At 46.7% G+C, this 25,508-nt stretch overlaps 1 protein-coding gene across 22 annotated transcripts in view; it reads left to right on the forward strand.

Moving 5' to 3' along the window:
- The window catches only part of LOC121541675 (dynamin-1), a 100,206-nt gene that overhangs the window by 42,413 nt on the left and 32,285 nt on the right, over window positions 1-25,508 (forward strand). For 13 of the 22 annotated variants that reach the window (XR_006657518.1, XR_006657519.1, XR_006657520.1 and 10 more), the window contains exons 11-15: window positions 2,283-2,369; window positions 3,732-3,802; window positions 3,963-4,014; window positions 6,770-6,784; window positions 10,108-10,221. Coding sequence is in view for 19 of the 22 variants with exons in the window: in XM_045208093.1 (XP_045064028.1) it covers window positions 2,283-2,369; window positions 3,732-3,802; window positions 3,963-4,014; window positions 6,770-6,784; window positions 10,108-10,221 (339 nt within the window). In the remaining 3 variants the exon portion in view is untranslated. The remainder of the gene's footprint in view (window positions 1-2,282; window positions 2,370-3,731; window positions 3,803-3,962; window positions 4,015-6,769; window positions 6,785-10,107; window positions 10,222-25,508) is intronic. The other 9 variants (XM_045208102.1, XM_045208095.1, XM_045208098.1 and 6 more) reach the window with 2 other exon arrangements.

Here is a 25,508-nt window from a genome sequence, read left to right on the forward strand (position 1 = left end):
CACATTGATAGTATGATTAAAGTAGGACTGAGACTATGGATCATTCTTTGCTCACTTTTTTCGGACGTGGCATCCAACACATTTGTCAAGCAGACTATCGGTCTATCCTTACTATGGTCTTATCATGATATTTCAACTCCCATTTTGATTTCTGTCATTCTATTTCTATTCAAACATTCGTTGTCGTTCTGTTTTGTTTTTGATTGGCCAACATAGACAATTGAACTATTTGTCCCAAGTTTCCATCGTAACCAGCATGCAACAGTGTTTTCTCCTCAGTGAGTAATACTGTATCTTTGTGACTTCCTCTCAGTCTCAGATTCTGTCATCTGATTGAGTTCCTCTAGTCGATTCTACTCACTTCCATCCCCGTGTCTGTCGATATGATTTGATCTGTTGTAGTAACTAGTGCTGTTGCAGGTGGAGCAGTTGTGTCTCAGCATCTCAACTAACAGATCTACCCACAACATATATCTCTCTCTGTTTCTCTCTCTCCCTCTCTTTCTCTCTTTATTGTCTTCTACATCTCGTTGTGTCTAACCTCTCACTGTCCTGTTTATTCATCAAGGAAATGTGTGAAAAAATAAAAAAGAGCCCTCTTGTGGATTTTTTCAAGACCATAAAACAGTCTGCAAAGAAAGAGAGAAAATCCACAAGAGGGCTTTCTGCCCTTATCCACTCTCTCTCCTCTTCCTCCCCCCTGCTCCCCATGTATTGTGTGTATGTGTGTGTGTATGCGTGTGTGTAACCATCTTTCTGCATGCTGCCCATACCCCGTTTGTATGAGTTATTGTATATCAATGTACTTTTTACTGGGGGTGTTCGAGCCCCGATGCATCTCTGTCAAACAGAACGTTTCTAACTGGCTGTGCTGCGACTATGTTGTGAACGTGAAAGTTGCAATGCTTCTTTACAATGACACATTGGTTAATTGGTCTTAAATAAAAAATATCGGTCTTATTTTGATTGGTCAATTTAATGTCTGCTCTAGTAATTCACCTGGCCATAAAGTAGTAGTACAGATGTAGGATCTTAATTTGAGCCAGTGTGCTACAGCAGGAAAATAATCCTGCAGCAACAGGAAATGTGAGTTATTATGTGGATTATACTTAATGGACATTTCTTAGGGGTTGATAAATTTTTTAGAAAATCAAGTCTGAAATTACAAACTTCAGAAGCCTTTTTAAACCTCAAATACACTACAAGTTGCAACAGGGTGATCACATTAAGATCCTACATCTGTATTAGTGATAGCCCGACATAGCGTGATAGGACAGTATGTGAAATAGCCCTGTGTTGGTGTCATCATAGCCAAAGAACCAGTGTACTATAAGTCACCAGGACTTGTGGTTAGAAGACAGTACAGAAGGGAAGACACTAATGCTGTCATATAATAGGCGTCAATGACATGGCTATCGGTCTATACACATGAATAAGCCTTAAAGAGCTCAATGTCACCTACTATGTATTTGGGCCCATGCCAGGAAGTGATCAATCAAACAATAGAAGAGAAGGATCTCATTGATTCCAACGTGATCCCGTAACCTTGAACAGCCATGGTAAAGGATGCGTTGTAACTTGCCAGACGTCAGCTTATTTTCCTTCACTGTGATTTCAGTTGGCTTTCCTCCCACCCACCCACCAGACTCTGTGATTCTGTTGTGTGTCTTTTGTATTGGAAGCACACCAATGTCTGTATTGGTGTGTTTACAAAAACCACATGGAAAAAGGCTGTAGTGTGCCAGGAAAATAATGTGTTATTGGGGAGAAGACTATTTGTTGGGCAGAAGACTGTTTAGTGTTTTATGGCAGTAATGCAGACTTTGCACTATTCATTTACTTGTAATTTGATTAACCCCTTGTGGAAAGATAGACACACTAAGATGAGGCAATATTAACACTGATATAATATAATAATAATATGCCATTTAGCAGACGCTTTTATCCAAAGCGACTTACAGTCATGTGTGTATACATTTTTACGTATGGGTGGTCCCGGGGATCGAACCCACTACCCTGGCGTTACAGGCGCCATGCTCTACCAATTGAGCTACAGAGGACCACACTGGACCACACTGATGAACTTACATTGTTGTGACTAGGGCAGAGTCTGTACTCTTGTTGTGTGTGTGTGTATGTACTGTATGTTTTTGTGCCATTAGTGCTTCAGTGTGTGTGTGTTTGGTTGTGTTGACTGTGTTGGCTGTGCTTTGTGTCTGGCCTGTGTCTGAACTGTGCCTCCCTACCCACACGGTGTGCCCTGTGCTGTCCTTTACCCACAGCTGGCTCAGTACCCCATGCTGAGGGAGGAGATGGAGAAGATTGTCACCCAGCACATCCGAGACCGCGAGAGTCGCACCAAGGACCAGGTGACACTCACACACACAGGCACACACACGCACACGCACACGTACACTCTCTCTCACACACACACACACACGCACACACACACTATTTTCACTGGCGTAGCGCAGTTTCTCTGGATCCCCGCAAAATCGGAGATTGACTCCCGGCCCCCCTCCCAAAAAATAAATACATTCTAATGCGTCAGCCACTCACAAAGTATAGACTACCAATCGCTGTCGTTGGTTATGAAATTGTAACGTCTATGTGGCTGCCTATTGATAGGCTATCAGATTATGTGGTGCTAGTGCTTGTAGAAGCCTACAGTATAGCTTTGCTTTAATGGATACATGTTTATTTTTATTTGGTCATAATTTTCTCATGTTAAGCCTAAGGTTTATGTTTCAGTAAGTTATAGGCCTACGGTGTCGCAATGCTGCTATTTAGAATACTGACTGGCGGCAATAATGCGTTTACCTTTTCAGTGATTAAAGTTGGAAATTCAAACTTTGCGGATTGTAAAAAAACAGCATACTAATCAGTAACCAATAGATTATTTTAGAATATACAACTGTCCTGTAGGCCTATATCCTACCTTAGCCGAGTATAACAAAGATTAGGAACACCTTTTTAATATTGAGTTGCACCCCCCCTTTTGTCCTCAGAACAACCTCAATTTGTCGGGGCATGGACTCAACAAGGTGTCGAAAGTGTTCCACAGCGATGCTGGCCCATGTTGACCAATGCTTCCCATAGTTGTGTCAAGCTGGCTGGATGTCCTTTGATGGTGGACCATTCTTGATACACAAGGGAAACTGTTGAGTGGGAAAACCCAGCAGCGTTGCAGTTCTTGACACAAACCAGTGCACTTGGCACCTACTACCATACCCCGTTTAAAGGCACTTAAATATTTTGTCTTGCCCATTTACCCTGTGAATGGCACACATACACAATCCATGTTTAAAGTTTTCGAAATCTTTCTTTAACCTGTCTCCTCCCCTTCATCTACACTGATTGAAGTGAATTTAACAATTGACATTAATAAGTGATCATAGCTTTCACCTGGATTCACCTGGTCAGTCTATGTCATGGAAAGAGCAGGCGTTCTTAATGTTTTGTACACTCAGTGTATATTGTCTGTCTGACTCACCTACTAACAGGTAGAATGGACAACACAAACACTTCACTTACTACATGTGGAAATTAAAAAGGAGAGTTGCTGTCAAAATGATTTATTTAAAAAAGGAATACAATTTAGAGATGGGTGTGAGATGACGGGCCCCCGGAGCCTGCAGGGGTTTCCGCTACACCAGTGACTATATTCCCAATCCAAACTCTTATGTCTAATCCTAACTCTAATAACACCATATGTGTGTCCCTCCATCTAGGTGATGCTGCTGATTGACATTGAGCTGGCCTACATGAACACCAACCATGAGGACTTCATTGGCTTTGCTAAGTGAGTGTCGCCCTCTTGACCTCTCTCTTGATACAGTCGATTAGAACAAATAACCCAGTATAGACACAGTACAGTCTGTGAACCCTGACCTACAGACTCTTACTAATTAATCCTTTGTTTAGGTGTGTGTACCAATCTAACCCATGATTTTCCCCTGTAGTGCTCAGCAGAGGAGCAGCCAGGTGGCCCAGAAGAAGCAAACTGGCAATAAGGTACTATAGGCACACGACAGCACCTACAGATAGTCTTATATTCACTATGATTTGTGCCCTGATGGGCTGTTCAGAAAGCATTGTAATGGCCCTAGATCAGGGGTGTCAAACATACGGCCCGCGGGCCGGATCAGGCCCGCAAACGGGTTTAATCCGGCCCGCGAGATGATTTTGAATTTTAAAAAAAATAAAAAAAAATAAAATAAAATTGTATAAAAATGCGCTGCAATTTTTCAATAAAATAAACTGCTGTTCCAATTAAGTCCACTGGATGGCGCAATAGCAATTGTGTTAAGCAAGCAAACTGTTTATACCGGGGCAGAGCAAGTAGGTCAAGCACGTGCAGCCAATGAGCTACTTTGTTTTGCCCGCGATATTTATTACGGCTTCTACTTTTAACATTATGTGCTTTGGCACCCTCATTGCCCCAATATGTCTCTGTCAAAAAAGAGAAAAGTGGACGCAGAGTGTTCCAAGAAAAATTGTCATCCTATTTAATCACAGAATTGAATGGGAAAGCTCTATGTTTGGTGTGTTCAGAGCATGTTGCAGTGCTGAAAGAATATAACCTTCGTCGCCACTATGTGAGTCTTCATGCCGACAAATATGACAACTTTCAAGGACAGCGGAGATGAGAGAAGGTGAATGAACTGTTGGCGGGTCTGAAGAAACAGCAGTCTGTGTTTACTCACAGCCGAGACATCAGTGACGCTGCAGTGAAAGCTAGCTACCTCATTGCTAATGAAATCGCAGTGGCTTCAAAACCATTTAGTGAGGGTGAATTTGTAAAAACATGCATGATGAAGGCAGCGGAGATTGTGTGCCCTGAAAAGCGGCAGGCTTTTTGCAAATATCAGCCTGACAAGAAACACAGTTGCAGACAGGATTTCCGATCTTTCAGTGGATTTGGACAGCCAGTTGAAGCAAAAAGTAAAGTCATTTATTGCGTTTTCAGTTGCAATTGATGAAAGCACGGACATTACAGATGTTGCACAACTGGCCATTTTTTTCATCCGCGGAGTTGATGACACATTGACCATCACCGAGGAGTTCGTGGAGTTGGTGCCGATGACAGATACAACGACAGCAGCTGATATTTTTACCGCACTCGTCGGGCGCGCTGGACAGGGTCAGAGTGGACTGGTCCCGCGCTGTCAGCCTGGCTACAGATGGTGCGCCCTCAATGATCGGGAAAAAAGCAGGCGTTGTGACAAAGTTCAGAGAGAAAGTGCAATCTGCAAATGGAGGACGTGATTTTTTGACTTTTCACTGTATTTTGCACCAGGAGGCTTTGTGTTGCAAGTCATTAAAGATGGATAACGTCATGAAGGTGGTCATCCAAACTGTTAATTTCATCCGATCCAGAAGCCTGAATCACCGTCAGTTTGACAGCCTTCTCAGAGAGAAAGACCACATCTATGGCCTGCCATACCACACTGAGGTAAGATGGTTAAGCCGAGGTGCTGTGCTGAGGCGTTTCTTTGATTTACGAGAAGAAATTGAACAGTTCATGGAAGAAAAGGGCAAACCAGTGTTAGAATTTCATTCCGCAGAATGGATGCCGGACCTTGCATTTATGGTGGATGTTACAGAGCACCTGAATAACTTGAACAAACAGCTGCAAGGGCGCAACAAAGTTGTCACGCAGTATTATGACAGCATACGTTCTTTCAAGTTGAAGCTGTCATTGTGGGAGACGCAACTTGCCGGTGGTGATGCAGCTCACTTCCCCTGTCTGAAAAATGTGTGCGCGACCCAACATGTGGCAGACATGAAGCGGTTCAAAGATAAAATAACTGGACTGTTAAGGGAGTTTGAGCAACGCTTTCAGATTTATGTTTATATGTTTTTATGTTGATGTGCTATTGTTTTTAATTGATTTTATTTTATTTGTATATTTAACCTATTCTTGACTCTGTGGTTCTTGCACTTGTTTGGGGAACAGGATTTCATTATTTTTATCTACATTTCTGCCTGAGAAATGCCACCCTGATATAGTTCTGTGATCTGTGAAACAGTTCTGTTAATCACTGAGGCATTGTGTGTTTGTGTGTTCTTTTTCTTTAGAATTTTCAAATAAACTTGACGTGTTTTATGATTAATAGTGATGTTGTGCTTGTACTATTTTGGACACACTGTCCTCAGGCTCCAGCTTTATGTTGTATGTTGATCGTATTAAAACAAAGAAAACAATCTGAAGTTGTTGTTTTTAAGTTATATATACCATGATTTTTCCGGTCCGGCCCACTTGGGAATAGATTTTCCTCCATGTGGCCCCTGAGCTAAAATGAGTTTGACACCCCTGCCCTAGATGCAAGGTCCTAGGTAGAGTGCCAACATTCCGGATAACTTTCAATAAATTCCCTGGTTTTCCCAAAATCCCGGTTGGATGATTCCCTGAATCATGAGGAAATAAGCAGGAAATCAGGAATTCTCCAACCAGGATTTCAGGGAAACCAGGGAATTTATTGAAAGTTCCCCCGAATTTTGCAACCCTAGTCCTAGGTCTATGTTGAACTGTTCCCAAACCAGATTATAGTTCCAAGTGAGTACAGTTTTGAGTGAGTTTGAACTTCTTCTCCACTTGTTCTCTTCTACAGTATATTGTTCTTTGGCGTTGTTATTCTTTAGTAGTGCTGTGTATTAGTTGTGTAGTGTTCCCACTCTATTTCAGTTTTTCTCTGTTTCTTCTGAATGATTTCTCTTTCTGTTGTCTTTTTTCTTCACCTCTATTGCTACAACTATTCTGCTTTAGCAGGATGAAATTATGGTGAGTAGAGAGTGTGTGTGTGTGTTAGTATGTGTGTGCGTGTTAGTGTGTTAGTGCGCGTGCGTGCTTGTGTGTTTCTTTGGGAGTGTGTTAGTATGTGTGTGTGACAGTGTGCGTGTTAGAATGTGTGTGTTTCCGTATGTGTGTGGGATTCTGTGTGTGGGTTTGTTAGAATGTGTGAGTGGTTAGAGCCTCTCATTACTGTAGATGGACAGGTGGCTAGGGAGCTCTCTTGGCTTCTTTCCTTAGCTGCCTCCCTCCTCCAGGCAGTGCTCCCATCCAAAACAATAGAAAAGTACCCAGCTAGCGCTGCTCATCTCCCATTAGAAACCAGCGTGCGACAAAAAAGAGCACACCCCACAGTACACCCCCCCCAGACATAGACAGAACACAGAGGGGTTGAGACCAGAAAGGCCTTCCCGTTACGTAATGCACACCTTATGTTTATGTGTAGATGTCTCTCTCGCCCATAAAAACAACACCATTTGGAGACGTTACATTTCACAGCTTTTGCCTAACAGTCAAGCCTAATTTTCCTTGGCTGAGTGATTGCTCGTTGCCCCCCTAGCCTTGCCTGACGACTCAAACTGAACTCTTCCGCTTCTCTATGTTCGCTACATACTTCAGTCTGAGACTGCCATCTTTGAAATCATTTGTGGTGACGTAAAAATGAGGGATGTTGTACAAAACAAAGCCATCAGCGGTTAGATCATCTCTAACCAATCAGATTATCAAATTGGTTAGAGATGTGTTCTGGCTCTGGCCCAACCCATCGGTTTCTGGGACCAATCAGAATGGCTAGAATGTGTTTGCGTTCTAGAAATCGTCGGGAAGGTACTCATATCCAGACTCACTGCGGAGAAGAAACTTAGGTCCGTGGGCGTGGCGTAGTGTTTGGCCGGAGCAAGGAGTTTGGGTAGCCAGTCAACCCCTAGCCTTAGCTTGAACCAGATAAAGAAGGCAACCATGTGTTCTCCAATAACAACAGCTCTCAGAGAGATAGAGACTTTAGCTTTAGAGTGGGGTGCAGGCTGTTGGTTTCTCATCTCAAAGCTGGAATCCATATCAGTGAAACTATCTGTTTGCGATATTACAACAACAAAGACGTTACTTCAAACAACGAACAATGTTTTTTTCCCCTCGGACATCATTGCATATCATTGTACGGGCAATATCTTTTTTTTAACCATGATGCTGGATGCTCATTTCCTCCAAACAAAAACAATAACAATAATATACTATACTCTACTCTATTCAACTCTACACTATTCCACTCTACTCTATTCTACTCTACTCTACTCTACACTATTCCACTCTACTCTATTCTACTCTACTCTACACTACTCTACTCTACACTATTCTACTCTACTCTACACTACTCTACACTATTCTACTCTACTCTACACTACTCTACTCTACACTATTCTACTCTACTCTACTCTACTCTACTCTACTCTACACTATTCCACTCCATTCTACTCTACTCTACTCTACTCTACTCTACTCTACTCTACTCTACTCTACTCTACACTATTCCACTCTACTCTACACTATTCTACTCTACTCTACTCTACTCTACTCTACTCTACTCTACTCTACTCTACACTACTCTACTCTACACTATTCTACTCTACTCTACTCTACTCTACACTATTCCACTCCATTCTACTCTACACTACTCTACTCTACTCTACACTATTCTACTCTAATCTACACTACTCTATACTCTACTATACTCTACTATACTCTACTCTATTGTACTCTACTCTACTCTACTCTACTCTACTCTACTCTACTCTACTCTACTCTACACTACTCTACTCTACTCTACACTATTCTACTCTACTCTACTCTACTCTACTCTACTCTACTCTACTCTACACTACACTACACTACTCTACTCTACTCTACACTACACTACTCTACACTACTCTACTCTACACTATTATCTCTCTCTCTCTCTCTCTCTCTCTCTCTCTCTCTCTCTCTCTCTCTCTCTCTCTCTCTCTCTCTCTCTCTCTCTCTCTCTCTCTCTCTCTCTCTCTCTCTCTCTCTCTCTCTCTCTCTCTCTCTCTCTCTCTCTCTCTCTCTCTCTCTCTCTCTCTCTCTCTCTCTCCCTCCCTGTCTCTCTCTCTCTCTCTGTGTGTGTTGATAGAGCCTAACTATCTAGTGATGGAGGGGGAATGTCTCTCAGTGCAGCACAGATATATACATCACCTCTAGAGGCACACCCTGTCAGTTGCCATAGTGACCGCCCAGGCGGGAGGGTCAAAGGGCTTAGGGGCAGTGTAAACACATTGGCCCTCGCTGTTTCCTGTTTAGCCGGCTGTGTTTACCGCCTAGTTCTGCCCTCCCCCCTTTCACCAGCCACTTTGACTAACAGCCTCCCCTAGTATCTCCCTTTTACCTCCCCCTCTACCCATCTAGTGGATTTTCAAACCACCCAATATGATGCAATATAATGACTAACAATGCCTTGGTGGAAGGGGCAAGTAAGCAGTTGGTTGCGCTAACACTATCGCTGTCCAACAGAAAAGTTTGAGAAAACAGACGTTTTGACATGACACATGATGACTAGGCATCTGTCAGCTAATAACCAACTGATCATTATCTCCACCCCACCACACCCGACAACAGCGCATTCCGCGGGCAACCACGACACAACCGTGCATCCGCATATGCCGTTGCATGTGTTTGGGTTTGAAAGCGGCCTTACAGCCTCATATAGCTCTTTGTCCCCCTTTGTCCCTGCCTGCCTTCCCTGGCTGTACCACCCTCTAGCCGGCCAGTGTGCCAGTGTGCTGCCGCCCCTGTGCATTACGAATGGCCTATGCCAAGTGCACTATGCTCTGTACGTGGCATAGCTGTGTAATTTTCTCTCCACATTCCCATTCAGCCGGAGAGAGGAGCGGTTAATGATCGGTTTAAGGTAAATACAGAGGCATATGCATTCTATGTTTATGGTATGGGAGAGACACTGATAGAATCACAATGACAGTTGTGTTTAGATGGTAGTAGATAAGCCCACAGATCCAGTCCCGTTTGTCCCATGTTGTGTCCCCTGCAGTGACTCCCTATGTCCACTAGGGGCATTAGTGAGCTGGGATACCACACACATGCCATACATACACAGTCTTACTAACACAATGTTTAGGATGAAGTGATGTTGCGAGGGGATGGAGAAGGCTAGCTTTGTGTATGCCTGCCTCTCTGACTCAGTTTATCTGTTTCTATCTCTGTTTCTCTCTCTTTCTCTCTCTCTCTCTCTCTCTCTCTCTCTCTCTCTCTCTCTCTCTCTCTCTCTCTCTCTCTCTCTCTCTCAGGTGATCAGGAAGGGCTGGCTGACCATCAACAACATTGGCATTATGAAGGGAGGAGCCAAGGAGTACTGGTTTGTCCTGACTGCAGAGTCCCTGTCCTGGTACAAGGATGATGAGGTGAGGCTTTGGTTATACAAACACACACACACACACACACACACTTACACACACACTGGCCTCTGCTGGTTCTTTGTCTTTTTATGTGTCACCTAAATCTCTCAGTCTGGATTTTAAAGCAAAGATTTCATACCAGAGTGATTTAATGAAGGTACCTCATTTGCTTATTTCCCGGTTCTGCCACAATTTTCTCATAAAATGACTTATTACATTAATTTTCATTGGCTGTATTGTGTTGGATGGAATGACAATAGAAGACCACTAAAATGCTGGTAGTCTCTTTACCGCCAGCACCCGTTACATCACCCAACAGTGATGTGTCTCAATTTAATGAAAACTCACGTGTGATTATGGGTCGTTTTTTCCAAAACCAGTAATGAAATTATTTCAGTGGGATACTTTACGTTTTACTTTAAAGACGTTCTGCCAAGGAGATTCAACGTCTCTTTTCCATAGTTTATTCCAAGTCTGATGCCGAGTTTTCCTAGTAAAATGTGCTGGTGTAGTTTGGTGGTTGTTTTTAAAATGGCATGTCCTGATAATAGAACTTGACACGATTTGTACCAGGTCAGATTGGTCAAAGACAGTCCCAGAACCCTTTGCAGCTCTATTAGAAGTTAGAGTCAGCCACAGTCTGGCTGTCTCCATGCCCTAGCCACAGCCACAGCCGCTACGCTACGTGTGTGTGTGTGTGTGTGTGTGCTTGTGTGTGTGTGTGTGTGTGTGCGTGTGAGTGTTCATTTGTGTCTCTCTAACAGAAAGTTTATATGATAATTTTTTTTACATAGCAAAGAGTCTGTTCTTTTACACACTAAAGGTGATGAGATGGGTGAATTAATGTTGTTTTTTTCGGGGGAGGGGGGGGGGGGTCGGTAGGGGAAGTAGAGAGGGTGGGAGTGAGGGGGGCTGTAGCGGGAGAGAGGGAGAGAGGTAAAGTTTAGAGGCTCTGTCCAACGTGAGACAGGGCCCCCCAGCATGTCAGACACCAAAGCTGGCACCCACATGTGCATACCAGAGCCCTGCGCTGAGTGTGTGTTTCCAATTACACACACGCACACACGCACACACTCATGCACACGCAAGCATGCACGCACGCACACACACACACACCCACACACACACATTGTCAGGGCCGGTCTGCATGTTCCCCTTCAAGACCAGGGCCATATCCACAAAGCATCTCAGAAAAGGTCTTAAGAATCCTGTTAAAACCTGTTTTAAGACAAAAAAAATCTCCCAGCTCAGAGTAGGTTTTAGGATGATGTTAAGGCACTTCCCAGACAAACTCTGAGGCAGGAGTAAAATCAAATCATAAAATTTGATCTCAGCTGGTAATCACAACAGTTTGAGATACCGCAAAGGACAGATAGTGATGATGCTCATTGACATTGTTGCAAATGATGGGGAATAACCAATCGCAATGAGGCATCGCCAGCTGTGAACTCTATAGCATGCTTCAGACAACCATGGTGAATGTGACTGTACATCAAATGTTGCAATGGTAAAACATTTAACATAATTTTCACCTGACACGATCACTTTGCCTACTCTTCATTATTGCCTAATATGTTGGCATGCGTAACCCTTTTTATTTATTTTTTACCGATTCTTATGATTGTTAAAATCAGAATTTTGACGATATGACCATTATATCAACACACTCGTCACTCCTGTTTAACAACTCTAAATCGCTTTGGCACAGTAGGCATCAAGTAACTTGCAGATAATGTTGCATACAACGTTTGAACGGTCTATCATTTTCATCGAACACAATGAAACTTAACATAGGCCCTAGATGCCTTCAACTGCCCAACTTATAGGCCTGCCCAATTTAAGCATATTTTTTAACAATGTGATGTTGCGCTCCAAAGGGATAACTTGAAATAACATGATGTGGGTAAATAATAATCAAGAGAAAAACGTGTTTATTTATTAGCCTAGTGGTTATAAATATTTAGGCATATCACGTGACATAGGCCTCATGTGAAATAATTTTTACAAGTGTAAGAGATAATGTTGCATGTAGGTCTAGATTATTTATGGATTGATCATATAGAAATATTAAAACATTATTTTAACAACTCCAAAACAATTTGGATGTGGCGCATCTTTTTATTTTATCAAGACACCTGCTGGTAACTCTTAACTGGTTAGGACAGCTCATGAGGTCTCCTAAATATCTGTTGACTAGGTAGGACTCTTATGACTAAAGATGCTTCATGCATAACATATAGTTTGACCAATAAGAGTAGGAGTAAAATATCTCTATTCTCAGCACTTACCACCAATGTCCTACTCTGAGACGCTTTGTGGATACGGGCCCAGGGCTGCTTTTCATCAACTTATTTCATTACAAAGGGGGCTAGAGAGGATGAGGGAAAGGAGGAAGAGAAAGGGGAGGGAATTGGGTGTAAAGGAGGAGAGGGGGGAGAAGAGGGAGGAGAGGAGTGTCTCTGGTTAGCTGCTTAGGGCCGCAGTAACAAGGGCCATGTGGGACGAACAGAGAGACAGGGAAAGAGAGAAGGATGCTGTGGTCTTCCTTTCATCTCACGCTGAAAAAAAGTCCCTGTCTACTCCCTCCCTCCCTCCCTCCCTCTCTCTTTCCTTCCCTCTCTCCCCCATCCCCAGAGCCATATCCCAAATAACGAAACACGTAGAGGGCAGGAACCCCCCTGCCTACCTTCATCCCTCCCTCCCTCCCTCCCTCCCTCCCTCCCTCCCTTCATCCCTCCCTCCCTCCCTCCCTCCCTCCCTACCTTCATCCCTCCCTCCCTCCCTCCCTCCCCCATCCCCAGAGCCCTATCCCAAATAACGAACACACGTAGAGGGCAGGAACCCCCCTCCCTACCTTTATCCTTCCCTCCCTCTCACTCTCTCCCTCCCTCCTTCCCTCCCTCCCTCTGTCGGCGTAGCTCCACATGTATTTATTTGAACATGGCGGTCTCTCGGAGCACAGGGACCCAAAACTAACATAGCACCACTGCTCCAGCTCAGAGGAGAGACGGACGAGTGTAGCTTAATGAGCAGGGAACAGAAACTTTCCATGCCTTTGTCTAGGCAAGGTGGACATGCTTTAATTTTTACACACTCAGTCACATGCATAAGAACTCTCATGAGCATGCACACACTCAGGGCACACACTGGCTAATGTACACACACGCAGATGGACGCAGACACACTCATCCACACATGAACACCATACACACACTCCATAATATACCTAGTATATGTTAAGTACACTATTTAGCTGAGTTGCTTTTCTGCTTCTGTCTGTGTATTCATACAGAGGATCATCCACACATCCACACTGACACACATACATACAGTGGGGAGAACAAGTATTTGATACACTGCCGATTTTGCAAGTTTTCCTACTTACATTTACATTTACATTTTAGTCATTTAGCAGACGCTCTTATCCAGAGCGACTTACAGTTAGTGAATACATATTTTTTATACTGGCCCCCCGTGGGAATCGAACCCACAACCCTGGCGTTGCAAACGCCATGCTCTATCAACTGAGCTACATCCCTGCCGGCCATTCCCTACCCTACCCTGGACGACGCTGGGCCAATTGTGCGCCGCCCATGAGTCTCCCGGTCGCGGCCGGCTGCGACAGAGCCTGAATTCAGCTGTTACAAAGCATGTAGAGGTCTGTAATTTTTATCATAGGTACACTTCAACTGTGAGAGACGGAATCTAAAACAAAAATCCAGAAAATCACATTGTATGATTTTTAAGTAATTCATTTGCATTTTATTGCATGACATAAGTATTTGATACATCAGAAAAGCAGAACTTAATATTTGGTACAGAAACCTTTGTTTGCAATTACAGAGATCATACGTTTCCTGTAGGACTTGACCAGGTTTGCACGCACTGCAGCAGGGATTTTGGCCCACTCCTCCATACAGACCTTCTCCAGGTCCTTCAGGTTTCGGGGGCTGTCGCTGGGCAATACGGACTTTCAGCTCCCCTCCAAAGATTTTCTATTGGTTTCAGGTCTGGAGACTGGCTAGGCCACTCCAGGACCTTGAGATGCTTCTTACGGAGCCACTCCTTAGTTGCCCTGGCTGTGTGTTTCGGGTCGTTGTCATGCTGGAAGACCCAGCCACGACCCATCTTCAATGCTCTTACTGAGGGAAGGAGGTTGTTGGCCAAGATCTCATGATACATGGCCCCATCCATCCTCCCCACAATACGGTGCAGTCGTCCTGTCCCCTTTGCAGAAAAGCATCCCCAAAGAATGATGTTTCCACCTCAATGCTTCATGGTTGGGATGGTGTTCTTGGGGTTGTACTCATCCTTCTTCTTCCTCCAAACACGGCGAGTGGAGTTTAGACCAAAAAGCTATATTTTTGTCTCATCAGACCACATGACCTTCTCCCATTCCTCCTCTGGATCATCCAGATGGTCATTGGCAAACTTCAGATGGGCCTGGACATGCGCTGGCTTGAGCAGGGGGACCTTGCGTGCGCTGCAGGATTTTAATCCATGACGGCGTAGTGTGTTACTAATGGTTTTCTTTGAGACTGTGGTCCCAGCTCTCTTCAGGTCATTGACCAGATCCTGCCGTGTAGTTCTGGGCTGATCCCTCACCTTCCTCATGATCATTGATGCCCCACGAGGTGAGATCTTGCATGGAGCCCCAGACCGAGGGTGATTGACCGTCATCTTGAACTTCTTCCATTTTCTAATAATTGCGCCAACAGTTGTTGGCTTCTCACCAAGCTGCTTGCCTATTGTCCTGTAGCCCATCCCAGCCTTGTGCAGGTCTACAATTTTATCCCTGATGTCCTTACACAGCTCTCTGGTCTTGGCCATTGTGGGGAGGTTGGAGTCTGTTTGATTGAGTGTGTGGACAGGTGTCTTTTATACAGGTAACGAGTTCAAACAGGTGCAGTTATAACAGGTAATGAGTGGAGAACAGGAGGGCTTCTTAAAGAAAAACTAACAGGTCTGTGAGAGCCGGAATTCTTACTGGTTGGTAGGTGATCAAATACTTATGTCATGCAATAAAATGCTAATTAATTACTTAAAAATCATACAATGTGATTTTCTGGATTTTTGTTTTAGATTCCATCTCTCACAGTTGAAGTGTACCTATGATAAAAATTACAGACCTCTACATGCTTTGTAAGTAGGAAAACCTGCAAAATCGGTAGTGTATCAAATACTTGTTCTCCCCACTGTAGCTTTAAAAAATGAACTTGTTTCATATTTGACTGTCTGGCTTCTCATTATTGGGAACCCATGGCTTGTTCTGGCAGCTATTTGCAGCTTCAGTAGTCAGCATTGTAACACACACACACACACACACACACACAGACACACACACACACACACACACACACACGCACACACACACACACGCACACGCACGCACACACACACACACACACACACAGGATAGGGTCTAGGGGGGTTAGGGGGTCTGGTTTGTATTACCAGACATGCCAGAGCTTTGAATCAAGCATCCCTGGAGCACAGAGATCCCCAAAGCCTCAAAAACCAGAGAACCAGAGAAGAAGTGAATTAAGAGAAACCCTCAAAAGCATGAGCCAACGCCAAGCCCATGACTCTCACTATTTACGCACGCACGCACGCACGCACGCACGCACACACACACACACACACACACACACACACACACACACACACACACACACACACACACACACACACACACACACACACACACACACACACACACACACACACACACACACACACACACACACACACACACACACACACACACACACACACACACACACACACAGCACAGCACATGAGCTTGCAACAATGCTATAGTCGTCATCGAGCTGCTGGGGGACCCTTCACACTTGTGTGTGTGTGTGTGTGTGTGTGTGTGTGTGTTCTCCCTGCAGCCTGGTCCTGATGTAAAGCCGCTGGAAAAGCAGTCTCAACTGGAGATCTGAGCTGTAAATAACCTGGGGGGAAATAGGAGGCACTCACTCTCAACAGCACTCACCAAAACATGTGTGTGTGTGCGCATCTGTCTGCTTGTGGCTGTGTGTGTGGTGTGTGGTGTGTGTATGCGTGTGTACGCCCATGTGTGTGTGCATGTGTGTGCACACGCATATTTATGGTGAGTATGTATGTGTGCTTATTTCCATTAATATGTGTGTGCTTATTTTTGGTGTGTATATGTATGTACATCCATGAATGTGTGTGTGTGTGTGCGTTTATGTGTGTGTGTGTATTTGTGCAGTGTGTGTCTCCGGGACTGCATCTTATAAAAAGCAGTTGCGCTCTAGAGCGGACTGTTAATTGGAAACATTATGCTGTGTGGTTTTCATTCCTCTGGTAGAATCTGAGAGCAGGGACATCGTGTGAATCAGTCTCAACTGCGTGTGAGAGAGAGAGACAGAGAGAGAGAAAGAGAGAGAGAGAGAGAAAGACAGAGAGAGCGAGAGAGAGAGAAAGAAAATCAACATCGATGTAAACCCCCTTCTCTTTTGGGTCAGTCTAGTCAAAAACCAAACGGGACACATGACATCATACAGTGTATATCATTTTACAGGAGACATAAGCCTATCTTAGAAAAGGAATCAGAAGCATAGACATCATTTAGATATGTTAAAGTATTTTATTTCATGTCAGTGTTTTTAGCCCATTGGTCAGTTTGAGGTTAGACAACCACCACTTCGTTATGTTGCGCAGGCAGTGACTTAATTGTAATCTTCAATTTAGTGTAGACAGTTACACTTTGGGTTAACACTCTATGGTCATTCTTCTTCCTGTATGCTGTATCTTAGTCATCCTCCTGTGGTTAGAATATTTTGGGTTCTTCATACAAATACAACCACTCCAGTAGAAGCCATCTTTAGTATATCAATGTTCATTACCAATACCAGTGATTCCCAGTTAACCATAACATTTTAATTATATAGAATATACAGTCTTATTTAAAGTTGAAATCTGCAGTTTTAATGTCTATGGCAGATGTCTTATCCCAGAAAAGACACCAAGTAAGCCCAGACTGATCTTCAAAAAACTTTATTTCAATTTCTCAGGACATACAGTTACTCATCAACTCAAATACCTCACCAATATCCTAGGTGTGAAAGCTAGAACAAGAATGAAACATTATAATGTCCAAATGACCAACATGATTTCTGTAGAAAATACACCAGTCCTCACTCTTACATCAGGTGCATGTGTTGCACAAAGAACCTCCACAAACATTTGCCCATCAATGGATGAACAGAACAGAGTAGAACAGAGCAGAACAGAGCAAAGCAGAACAGAACAGAACAGTACAAGACAGGTATATAGTTGGGCATGGCCTGCTTCTGTGGTTGAGCCTGTAGGTCTGATTCTTAATGCTGTGCCAGGCTTGCCCAGAGTAGTGCCATTGTCTTTGTGGCTGCTGCCGCCCGTTGGCTAGCTGTCTCTCTTTGTGTCCTGATCTCGCGCTTCCCCACCCAGCCTAACCAATGTGCAGACTACTGTGCAACCACTACTTCCTGAACAGGTAGTCTGAACACTGGGCAGGCGGGGCGGGCTGCTGGTCCACGAGGGGTAAAGGAGGTACACATATATACATTTAAACACTCACACATACTTCACAGACACACATGCACTGAACACATACACACAAACACACACACTGCAGAGACACACATGCACACACTCACTCACACGCACACACACACACGTACACACACACGTAGACACTGAACACACACAAACATACACACAAATACTCACTGTGTTATCTGCACTGTATCCAAAATAGCTATTTGACCAATCATGTGGGCTCAGGAGAGAAGAGGGATTTCTGCCCAGTGGAGAAAGGAGGAGTGGTCTTGCCTGGAGAAGAGCGAGAGAAAGAGAAAAGGGAGAGTAAATGGCTGAGGTGAGGGAGAAGTGATGAGTTGTGATTGGCAGTCTGAGTATTCCTTCCTGTGTCCTGCAGGGAAAGAGAGAGAGGCAGTGAGCAAGGCAGAGAGAGAGAGAGAGAGAGAGAGAGAGAAAGAGAAAGACATTCAAAACCCTGTCATGAGTCACAGAGGAGAGGATTTAAAATTGTGCAATGTGTCAGTAGTCTCTGAAATTAGTCTTTTTTTTTTTTTTTTACGGTTGAAAACAGATGAAAACGTGCACACACACACACACACACACACACACACACACACACACAGACACATTCACAGACAGTGTCTTAGCTAACTAGACTGGAGTTTGTATGCCCCATTGACCTTAAGCGTTGAGGTAAAACGGACATATACAATCCGTGTTTTTCACTACACATAAGAAATGACCAGCGAAAAATGAACTGAACTAAGAACTCTTTGATCTTAGAGTAAAGTTGGTTTGGTGATGACACTACTCCTTTACCGGCAACCATCTGTAGTACTATGGTCAGGAAACAGTCACCAAGCGGTCAAAAACACTAATAGACTTACCGGTAGAGAAACGCGCTCAACATAGATAGCGGTTCATACCCAACTTCTCATACCCACATCCATCAAACCCTCTCAAACACGCATCTACCCAACACCTCCCACAAACGCAGCAGTCTCGAGCCCATCATTCCTTCACAGACACTTAACACAGTGTGAACAAGACACAGATGATAGAAGAGAAAAAAGAAATAAAAAAAAGAGATACCTAGTTCACCTAGTTCAGATACCTAGTTCACCTAGTTCAGATACCTAGTTCACCCAGTTCAGAAACCTAGTTCATTATGAGGGTTCTGGATGGGTTGGTCAATGGACTCTCGCTCTCCGTCTCCTCCTCTCTCACTCTTTCACCTCTTGGCGTCTCTCCGGAGAGAAGTCCCCTTTACCGGTTGGTGATACCGCTGGTCAGTGGATTTGTCTCTTCTTGCTATCTCAACCAAATTTACCCCCCACTTTTTCACCCTCCAACTCCCACTCTCCCTCTCTCCTCTCTCCCTCTCTCCTCTGCCAGCAGGGAAAGTGTTGCATTCTGGTAGACTCCTGTTGTCTGTCCATGGCAGTCCATTGGAGCAGAGAGATGTTGTGTGGAGGTTGTAACAGCGTTGTAACAGCATTGTCCAGAGGTTATCTCCTCAGTACGAGAGAATTCTCGCTGAGGGGCAGAGTGAGGACTAGCAGCAGGCTTGACGTGGCAGACGAATGGTCACCAAAGTTTCCCTGGTGAGAGAGAGGGAAGGAGAGAGAGATGGAGACAAGAGAGAGAGAGAGAGAGAGAGAGAGAGAGAGAGAGAGAGAAAGGAGGAGGAGCTCCTATTGTCCTCTTTTTCTTTTCCCCTTCTGTCTGGGTCGTAGTTTTTTTACAGCTTGGGCTTTTGGGGAGGTAGCAAGAAGTGGAAGGTCAGGGTTCAACAGGAAGTGAGGCGCATTAATTTGCTGCGTGTGTTGTGTAATTGTAGCGGGGGGAACAGGGGCTGGAGGGGGAGGGGAGGGGAGGGGAGGGGAGGGGAGGGGAGGGAGAGAGGGATTGGTTGTCTAGCTGGTGAGCTTTTTGGGGAAGCATGTGTGTGGGAGGACTGGGTGTCTGTGTGTGTGTGTGTGTGCGTGTGTGTGTGTGTGTGAGACTGTGTGTGAGTATGTTATGTGTTAGTGAGAGTGTGTGTGTATGTATGTGTGCGTGTCATTTTTTTTGTTGCTTGTATGTGCACGTGTGTTTGTGTGTGTGTGTGTGTGTGTGTGGGAGGGAGTGAGTGAGGCTGGATGTCTGCAGAGGCTCCATGGCTTTGTAGCCAGGGCAGGAATGTCGGCGTTTCTTGGCGAGAAGGAAGGCTTGTAATAACTCCAGATGTGGTCTTTTCTCTCTCTCTCTCTCTCTCTCTCTCTCTCTCTCTCTCTCTCTCTCTCTCTCTCTCTCCTCTGTTTTTTCTTCTAAAGCTGATTTCCTCTCCCTATCCGGCTTGAATAAAGGGCTCTTTATACTGGTCTACACCCCCCACCCCACCCCTAGCCCCCTTCAAACACCCCCCACCCCCAACACCCCATCAGAAAGAGGGGGACTGGTGAATTGGGCAGTGGGGGGGTGCAACGGGTGTACTACTGAGAAATCAGAACCAGAACAGGAGTTGAGGTGTGTGTATGTGCCTGTGTGTGTCTGTGTGTGCAAAGGTCATATGGTCTACTGGTTAGAGACATGGCAGTAGTGGGATAGTCCTAAGTACACAACAAAACAGAGGAAGATGCTGCAAAAATAGCATTTGGCACCTCTATCATTTTTTCTCACTCTCCCTCTCTTACTATTTCTCTCTCTCCCTTTCTGTCTCACGCATGGTGATTCGGGGAGTGTGTATGTGTGTGCGTGTATGTGTACGTGTGATTGAACGTGTGTGTATATGAGGGGTTCCTGGCTCAGCACTGGGTGGTAGCTAGGCCTGTGTGTTTGCTTTAGCTATGGTTTCTGAGCTCCAACCTGAGAGAGAAATCAAAGAGCCTCCCCTGGGAGCTGGGGCAGAACTACTGAGAGAGAGAGGGGGAGGAAGGGATGGAGGGAATAAGGGAGGGAAAAAGAGAAGGAGAAAGAGCGGTAGAGAGAGAGAGGTAGACAGGAAACAGAGGTAAAGAATGAGGTAAGTCAGAGCGATGGAGAGTGGGAAAGAAAGGGATTTTTCAAGTTGGGTTTGGGATTGGAAGAAATGTATAGCAGAGGGATGGAAGGAGGGAGGCTGTGGGTGCACCAACATTGTTTCCACAGTTTGGACATCCAAGAAACTTCCAGACACCCTGAAAACCAATGCTGACTCCAACTTATCCAGCCTCGTCATGATTTCTTTTTTTATATTGGTCTAGATGGACAATTTGTGTTTGTGTGTGCATGTGTTTGTGTGTGCATGTGTTTGTGTGTGCGCAAGTGTGCATGTGTTTGTGTGTGCATGTGTGCGCAAGTGTGTGTGTGTTTGTGTGTGCGCGAGTGTTTTTTGTTTTTGTTTTACTATCCTTGTGGGGACCAGAAGAATGCAATTTTAGACTTAGGGGTTAGGTTTAGGGTTACAAGTAGGGTTAGGAGTTAGGGTAAGTGTCACGTTCGTTGATGAACGGGTCAGACCAAGGCGCAGCGTGATATGCAAACATGTTTATTACACGAATAAACACACGACAAAACAATAAACGAAACGACACATGAAGTCCTAAGGTAACACAACAAACCTTATACAGAACAAGATCCCACAACCCACTAGTGCCAATAGGCAGCCTAAGTATGGTCCCCAATCAGAGACAACGAGCGACAGCTGCCTCTGATTGGGAACCACACCGGCCAACATAGAAATACCCATACTAGAACCTATAACATAGAACAACACAACATAGAATATACACACCCTGACTCAACAAATAGGAGTCCCCAGAGTCAGGGCGTGACAGTACCCCCCCCCCCAAAGGTGCGGACTCCGACCGCACAACCTTTACTTAACAGGGTAGGGGCCGGGTGGGCATTCCGCCTCGGAGGCGGATCCGGCTCCAGGCGTGACAACCACCTATTCTCCGCCTCCCTGTTGCGCCCCTGGTCTGGTCTGGACCTCGGCGCGCTGCTTACCCTCTCCTTCCTCCCACTATACTCCAAGCCCTGTCTGGACCCTGGTGTGGGAGACCCCGAACCTGGAGAGGGGCTGACGTCTGGGTCTGGACTGGAGCCACTGACCGGAGCTGGACCGGGCACCAGTGGAGCGGACTGCTCAGGCTCCGGACTGGAGCCGCTGACCGGATCTGGACTGGACCCCGGTGGAGCGGACTGCTCTGGCTCCGGAGTGGAGCCGCTGACCGGAGCTGGATCAGGCACCGGTGGAGCGGACTGCTCTGGCTCCGGAGTGGAGCCGCTGACCAGAGCTGGACTAGACCCCGGTGGAGTGGACTGCTCTGGCTCCGGAGTGGAGCAGCTGACCGGAGCTGGATCAGGCACCGGTGGAGCGGACTGCTCTGGCTCCGGACTGGAGCAGCTTACCGGAGCTGGATCAGGCACTGGTGGAGCGGACTGCTCTGGCTCCGGACTGGAGCTGCTGACTGGTGCCGGACCAGGCACCAGTGGAACGGGCACGGGCCGTGCCGGACTGGACACACTCACCACTGGTCTGGTGCGAGGAGCAGGCACGGGCCGAACCGGACTAGGAACATGCACCACTGGCTTGGTGCGAGGAGCAGGAACAGGCCGGGCCGGACTGGTGACACGCACCACTGGCTTGGTGCGAGAAGCAGGAACAGGCCGGGCCGGGCTGGCAACGCACACCACTGGCTTGGTGCGAGGGACAGGAACAGGCCGGACCGGGCTGGCGACGCGCACCACTGTCTTGGTGCGAGGGGCAGGAACAGGCCGGGCCGGGCTGGCGACGTGCACCACTGGCTTGGTGTGAGGGACAGGAACAGGCCGGACCGGGCTGGCGACGCGCACCACTGGCTTGGTGCGAGGGGCAGGAACAGGCCGGGCCGGGCTGGTGACGTGCACCACTGGCTTGGTGCGAGGAGCAGGAACGGGCCGGGCCGGGCTGGCGACGCGCACCACTGGCTTGGTGCGAGGAGCAGGAACGGGCCGGACCGGACTGCGAAGGCGGACTGGAGGTCTGGAGCGGAGAGCTGGCACAACCCGTCCTGGCTGGCTACCCACTTTCGCACTACACGTGCGGGGCGCTGGCACAGGACGCACTGGGCTTTGCACGTACTGGCGATACAGCTCATAGAACTGGCGCAGGATATGCGGGACCAAGGAGGCGTACTGGAGACCAGGAGCATTGAGCCGGCACACCCCGTCCTGGCTGGATGCCCATCTTCGCACGGCACGTGCGTGGTGCAAGCCAGGACGTACAGGACTGTGCCGGCGCACTGGCGACACATTATGTAGCTCCGCATAACACGGAGCTTGCCCAGTCATACGCCTTCTCGTGTGAGTACGGGGAGTTGGCTCTGCTCTAACCCTAGGCTCCGCCAACCACCCTGTGTGCCCCCCAAATTTTTTTTCTTGGGGCTGCCTCTCGGGCTTCCTCCTTGACCGGCCTCCTCCGTGTTGCCGTTGCTCCTCTCCTGCCTGGGCATCTACCTTAGCCCATGGTCCTTTCCCCGCAAATATCTCTTCCCATGACCACAACTTGCCCACCTGTGACATGGCCCTTCGCTCCGCCTGGGCACGCTGCTTGGTCCTCGTTTGGTGAGATCTTCTGTCACGTTCGTTGATGAACGGGTCAGAACAAGGCGCAGTGTGATATGCAAACATGTTTATTACACGAATAAACACACGACAAAACAATAAACGAAACGACACGTGAAGTCCTAAGGTAACACAACAAACCTTATACAGAACAAGATCCCACAACCCACTAGTGCCAATAGGCTGCCTAAGTATGGTCCCCAATCAGAGACAACGAGCGACAGCTGCCTCTGATTGGGAACCACACCGGCCAACATAGAAATACCCATACTAGAACCTATAACATAGAACAACACAACATAGAATATACACACCCTGACTCAACAAATAGGAGTCCCCAGAGTCAGGGCGTGACAGTAGGGTTATGTTTAGAGTTAGGGGTTTGGGGTTAAGGTTAGGGTTAAGGTTAGGTTAAGGTTAGAGAAAATAAGATTTTGACAAACAATTGTTTGGTCCCCAGAAGGATTAGGATTAGTTTTGCAAAAACTTTCAAAAAATTCCCATGTTTTCCAGAAATCCTGGTTGGAGGATTCCGGATTTTCTGTTATTCCCTCCTAATTCCGGGGATCCTCCAACTGGGATTTCGGGAAAAACAGGGAATTTATTGAAAGTTCCAAGAATTTTGCAACCCTAACAAGGATAGTATAACAAACGTGTGATTGTGTGTGTATGTGACGAGTACTGAGTATATGAAGAGGCAGGACGCAGACGCAGGAATTAACAAGGTCAAGGTTTACTTAAACAATAACAAGGAGAAATAACAAAGATAGAGTACACGACACGAAGCTAAACAATCACACACAACATCATAAGGAACAGTCCAGGGCTAAATAGGAGTGGTGATGAGATGATGAGGTGCAGGTGCGCTGGAGGTGATTAGGGTGCGTTGGGTTTCCATTCTGGTGTTGCCGAGGTGGTGCGCTCAGACCGGTGGCTCAGTAGACTGGCGAATCAGAGTGCCGTAGGGAAGCAACGGGAGGAGACGTGACAGTACCCCCCCCGGACGCGCGGCTCCAGCCGCTGGATGTCGCCGGCCAGGAGGACGACCCCGAGGACGAGGAGTGGGCCGGTCAGGGCGGCGACGGTGGAAGTCCCGAATTAGGTTGGGGTCCAGAACGTCCCCAGCCAGAACCTAGCTCCTCTCCTTAGGACCATACCCCTCCCAGTCCACCAGGTAATGGAGCCGTCCCCCACGGAACCTGGAGTCCAGCAGGTCCCTCACCGCATACGCCGGACTCCCGTCAATGTCCAGGAGTGGAGGAGATGTACCCCAGGGGACGGCATCCGCAAGAGGAACAGGAACCACCGGCCTGAGGAGAGACACATGAAAAGTGGGTGAGACACGGTAGTGAGGGGGGAGGAGCAGCCGGTATGATACCTAATTTATCCGCCTGAGGACCTTAAACGGCCCCACAAACCGGGGGCTCAGTTTCTTGCAGGGCAGGCAGAGAGGGAGGATCTTTGTGGACAGCCAGACACGATCCCCAGGCTGGAATACAGGGGCCTCACTGCGGTGGCGGTCAGCTTAGTTCTTCTGCCGACGAATGGCCCTCTGGAGATGGACATGGGCGGCGTCCCAGACCTGTCCGGCCCTGTGGAACCACTCGTCGACAGCGGGCGCATTGGTCTGGCTGGGTGTCCAAGGGGCCAGGGACGGCTGGTACCCCAGGACGCACTGGAAGGGAGTGAGCCCTGTGGAGGAGTGAACTAGGGAGTTCTGGGCATATTCTGCCCAGGGAAGAAACCACTCACCCTGCCGGTCCTGACAGTGGCAACAAAGAAACCTCCCCTGCTCCTGGTTCATGCGCTCCACCTGCCCATTCGACTGAGGCCTATACCCGGAAGTGAGGCTGGCCATGGCCCTGATCTTCTCCAGAAAAGCCTTTGAATTTGGGGCCAGGGTCCGAGACGATGTCCTCCGGAAGTCCATAATGCCGGAAGACCTGTTGGAACAGGACCTCAGCAACCTGGAGAGCAGAAGGAAGACCAGTTAGTGGCAAAAAACGGCATGATTTGGAGAACTGATCTACGACCACCATGACTGTGGTGAAGCCGTCATAATGTGTAAGGTTGGTGTCAAAGTCTATGGACAGGTGTGACCAAGGTCGCTGAGGCACTGGGAGAGGAACTAGTTTGCCTGCGGGGGTGTTCCGAGGTGTCTTCGTTTGGGC

Source organism: Coregonus clupeaformis, chromosome 27 (genome assembly GCF_020615455.1).
Source record: "Coregonus clupeaformis isolate EN_2021a chromosome 27, ASM2061545v1, whole genome shotgun sequence".
NCBI classification, from domain to species: domain Eukaryota; kingdom Metazoa; phylum Chordata; class Actinopteri; order Salmoniformes; family Salmonidae; genus Coregonus; species Coregonus clupeaformis.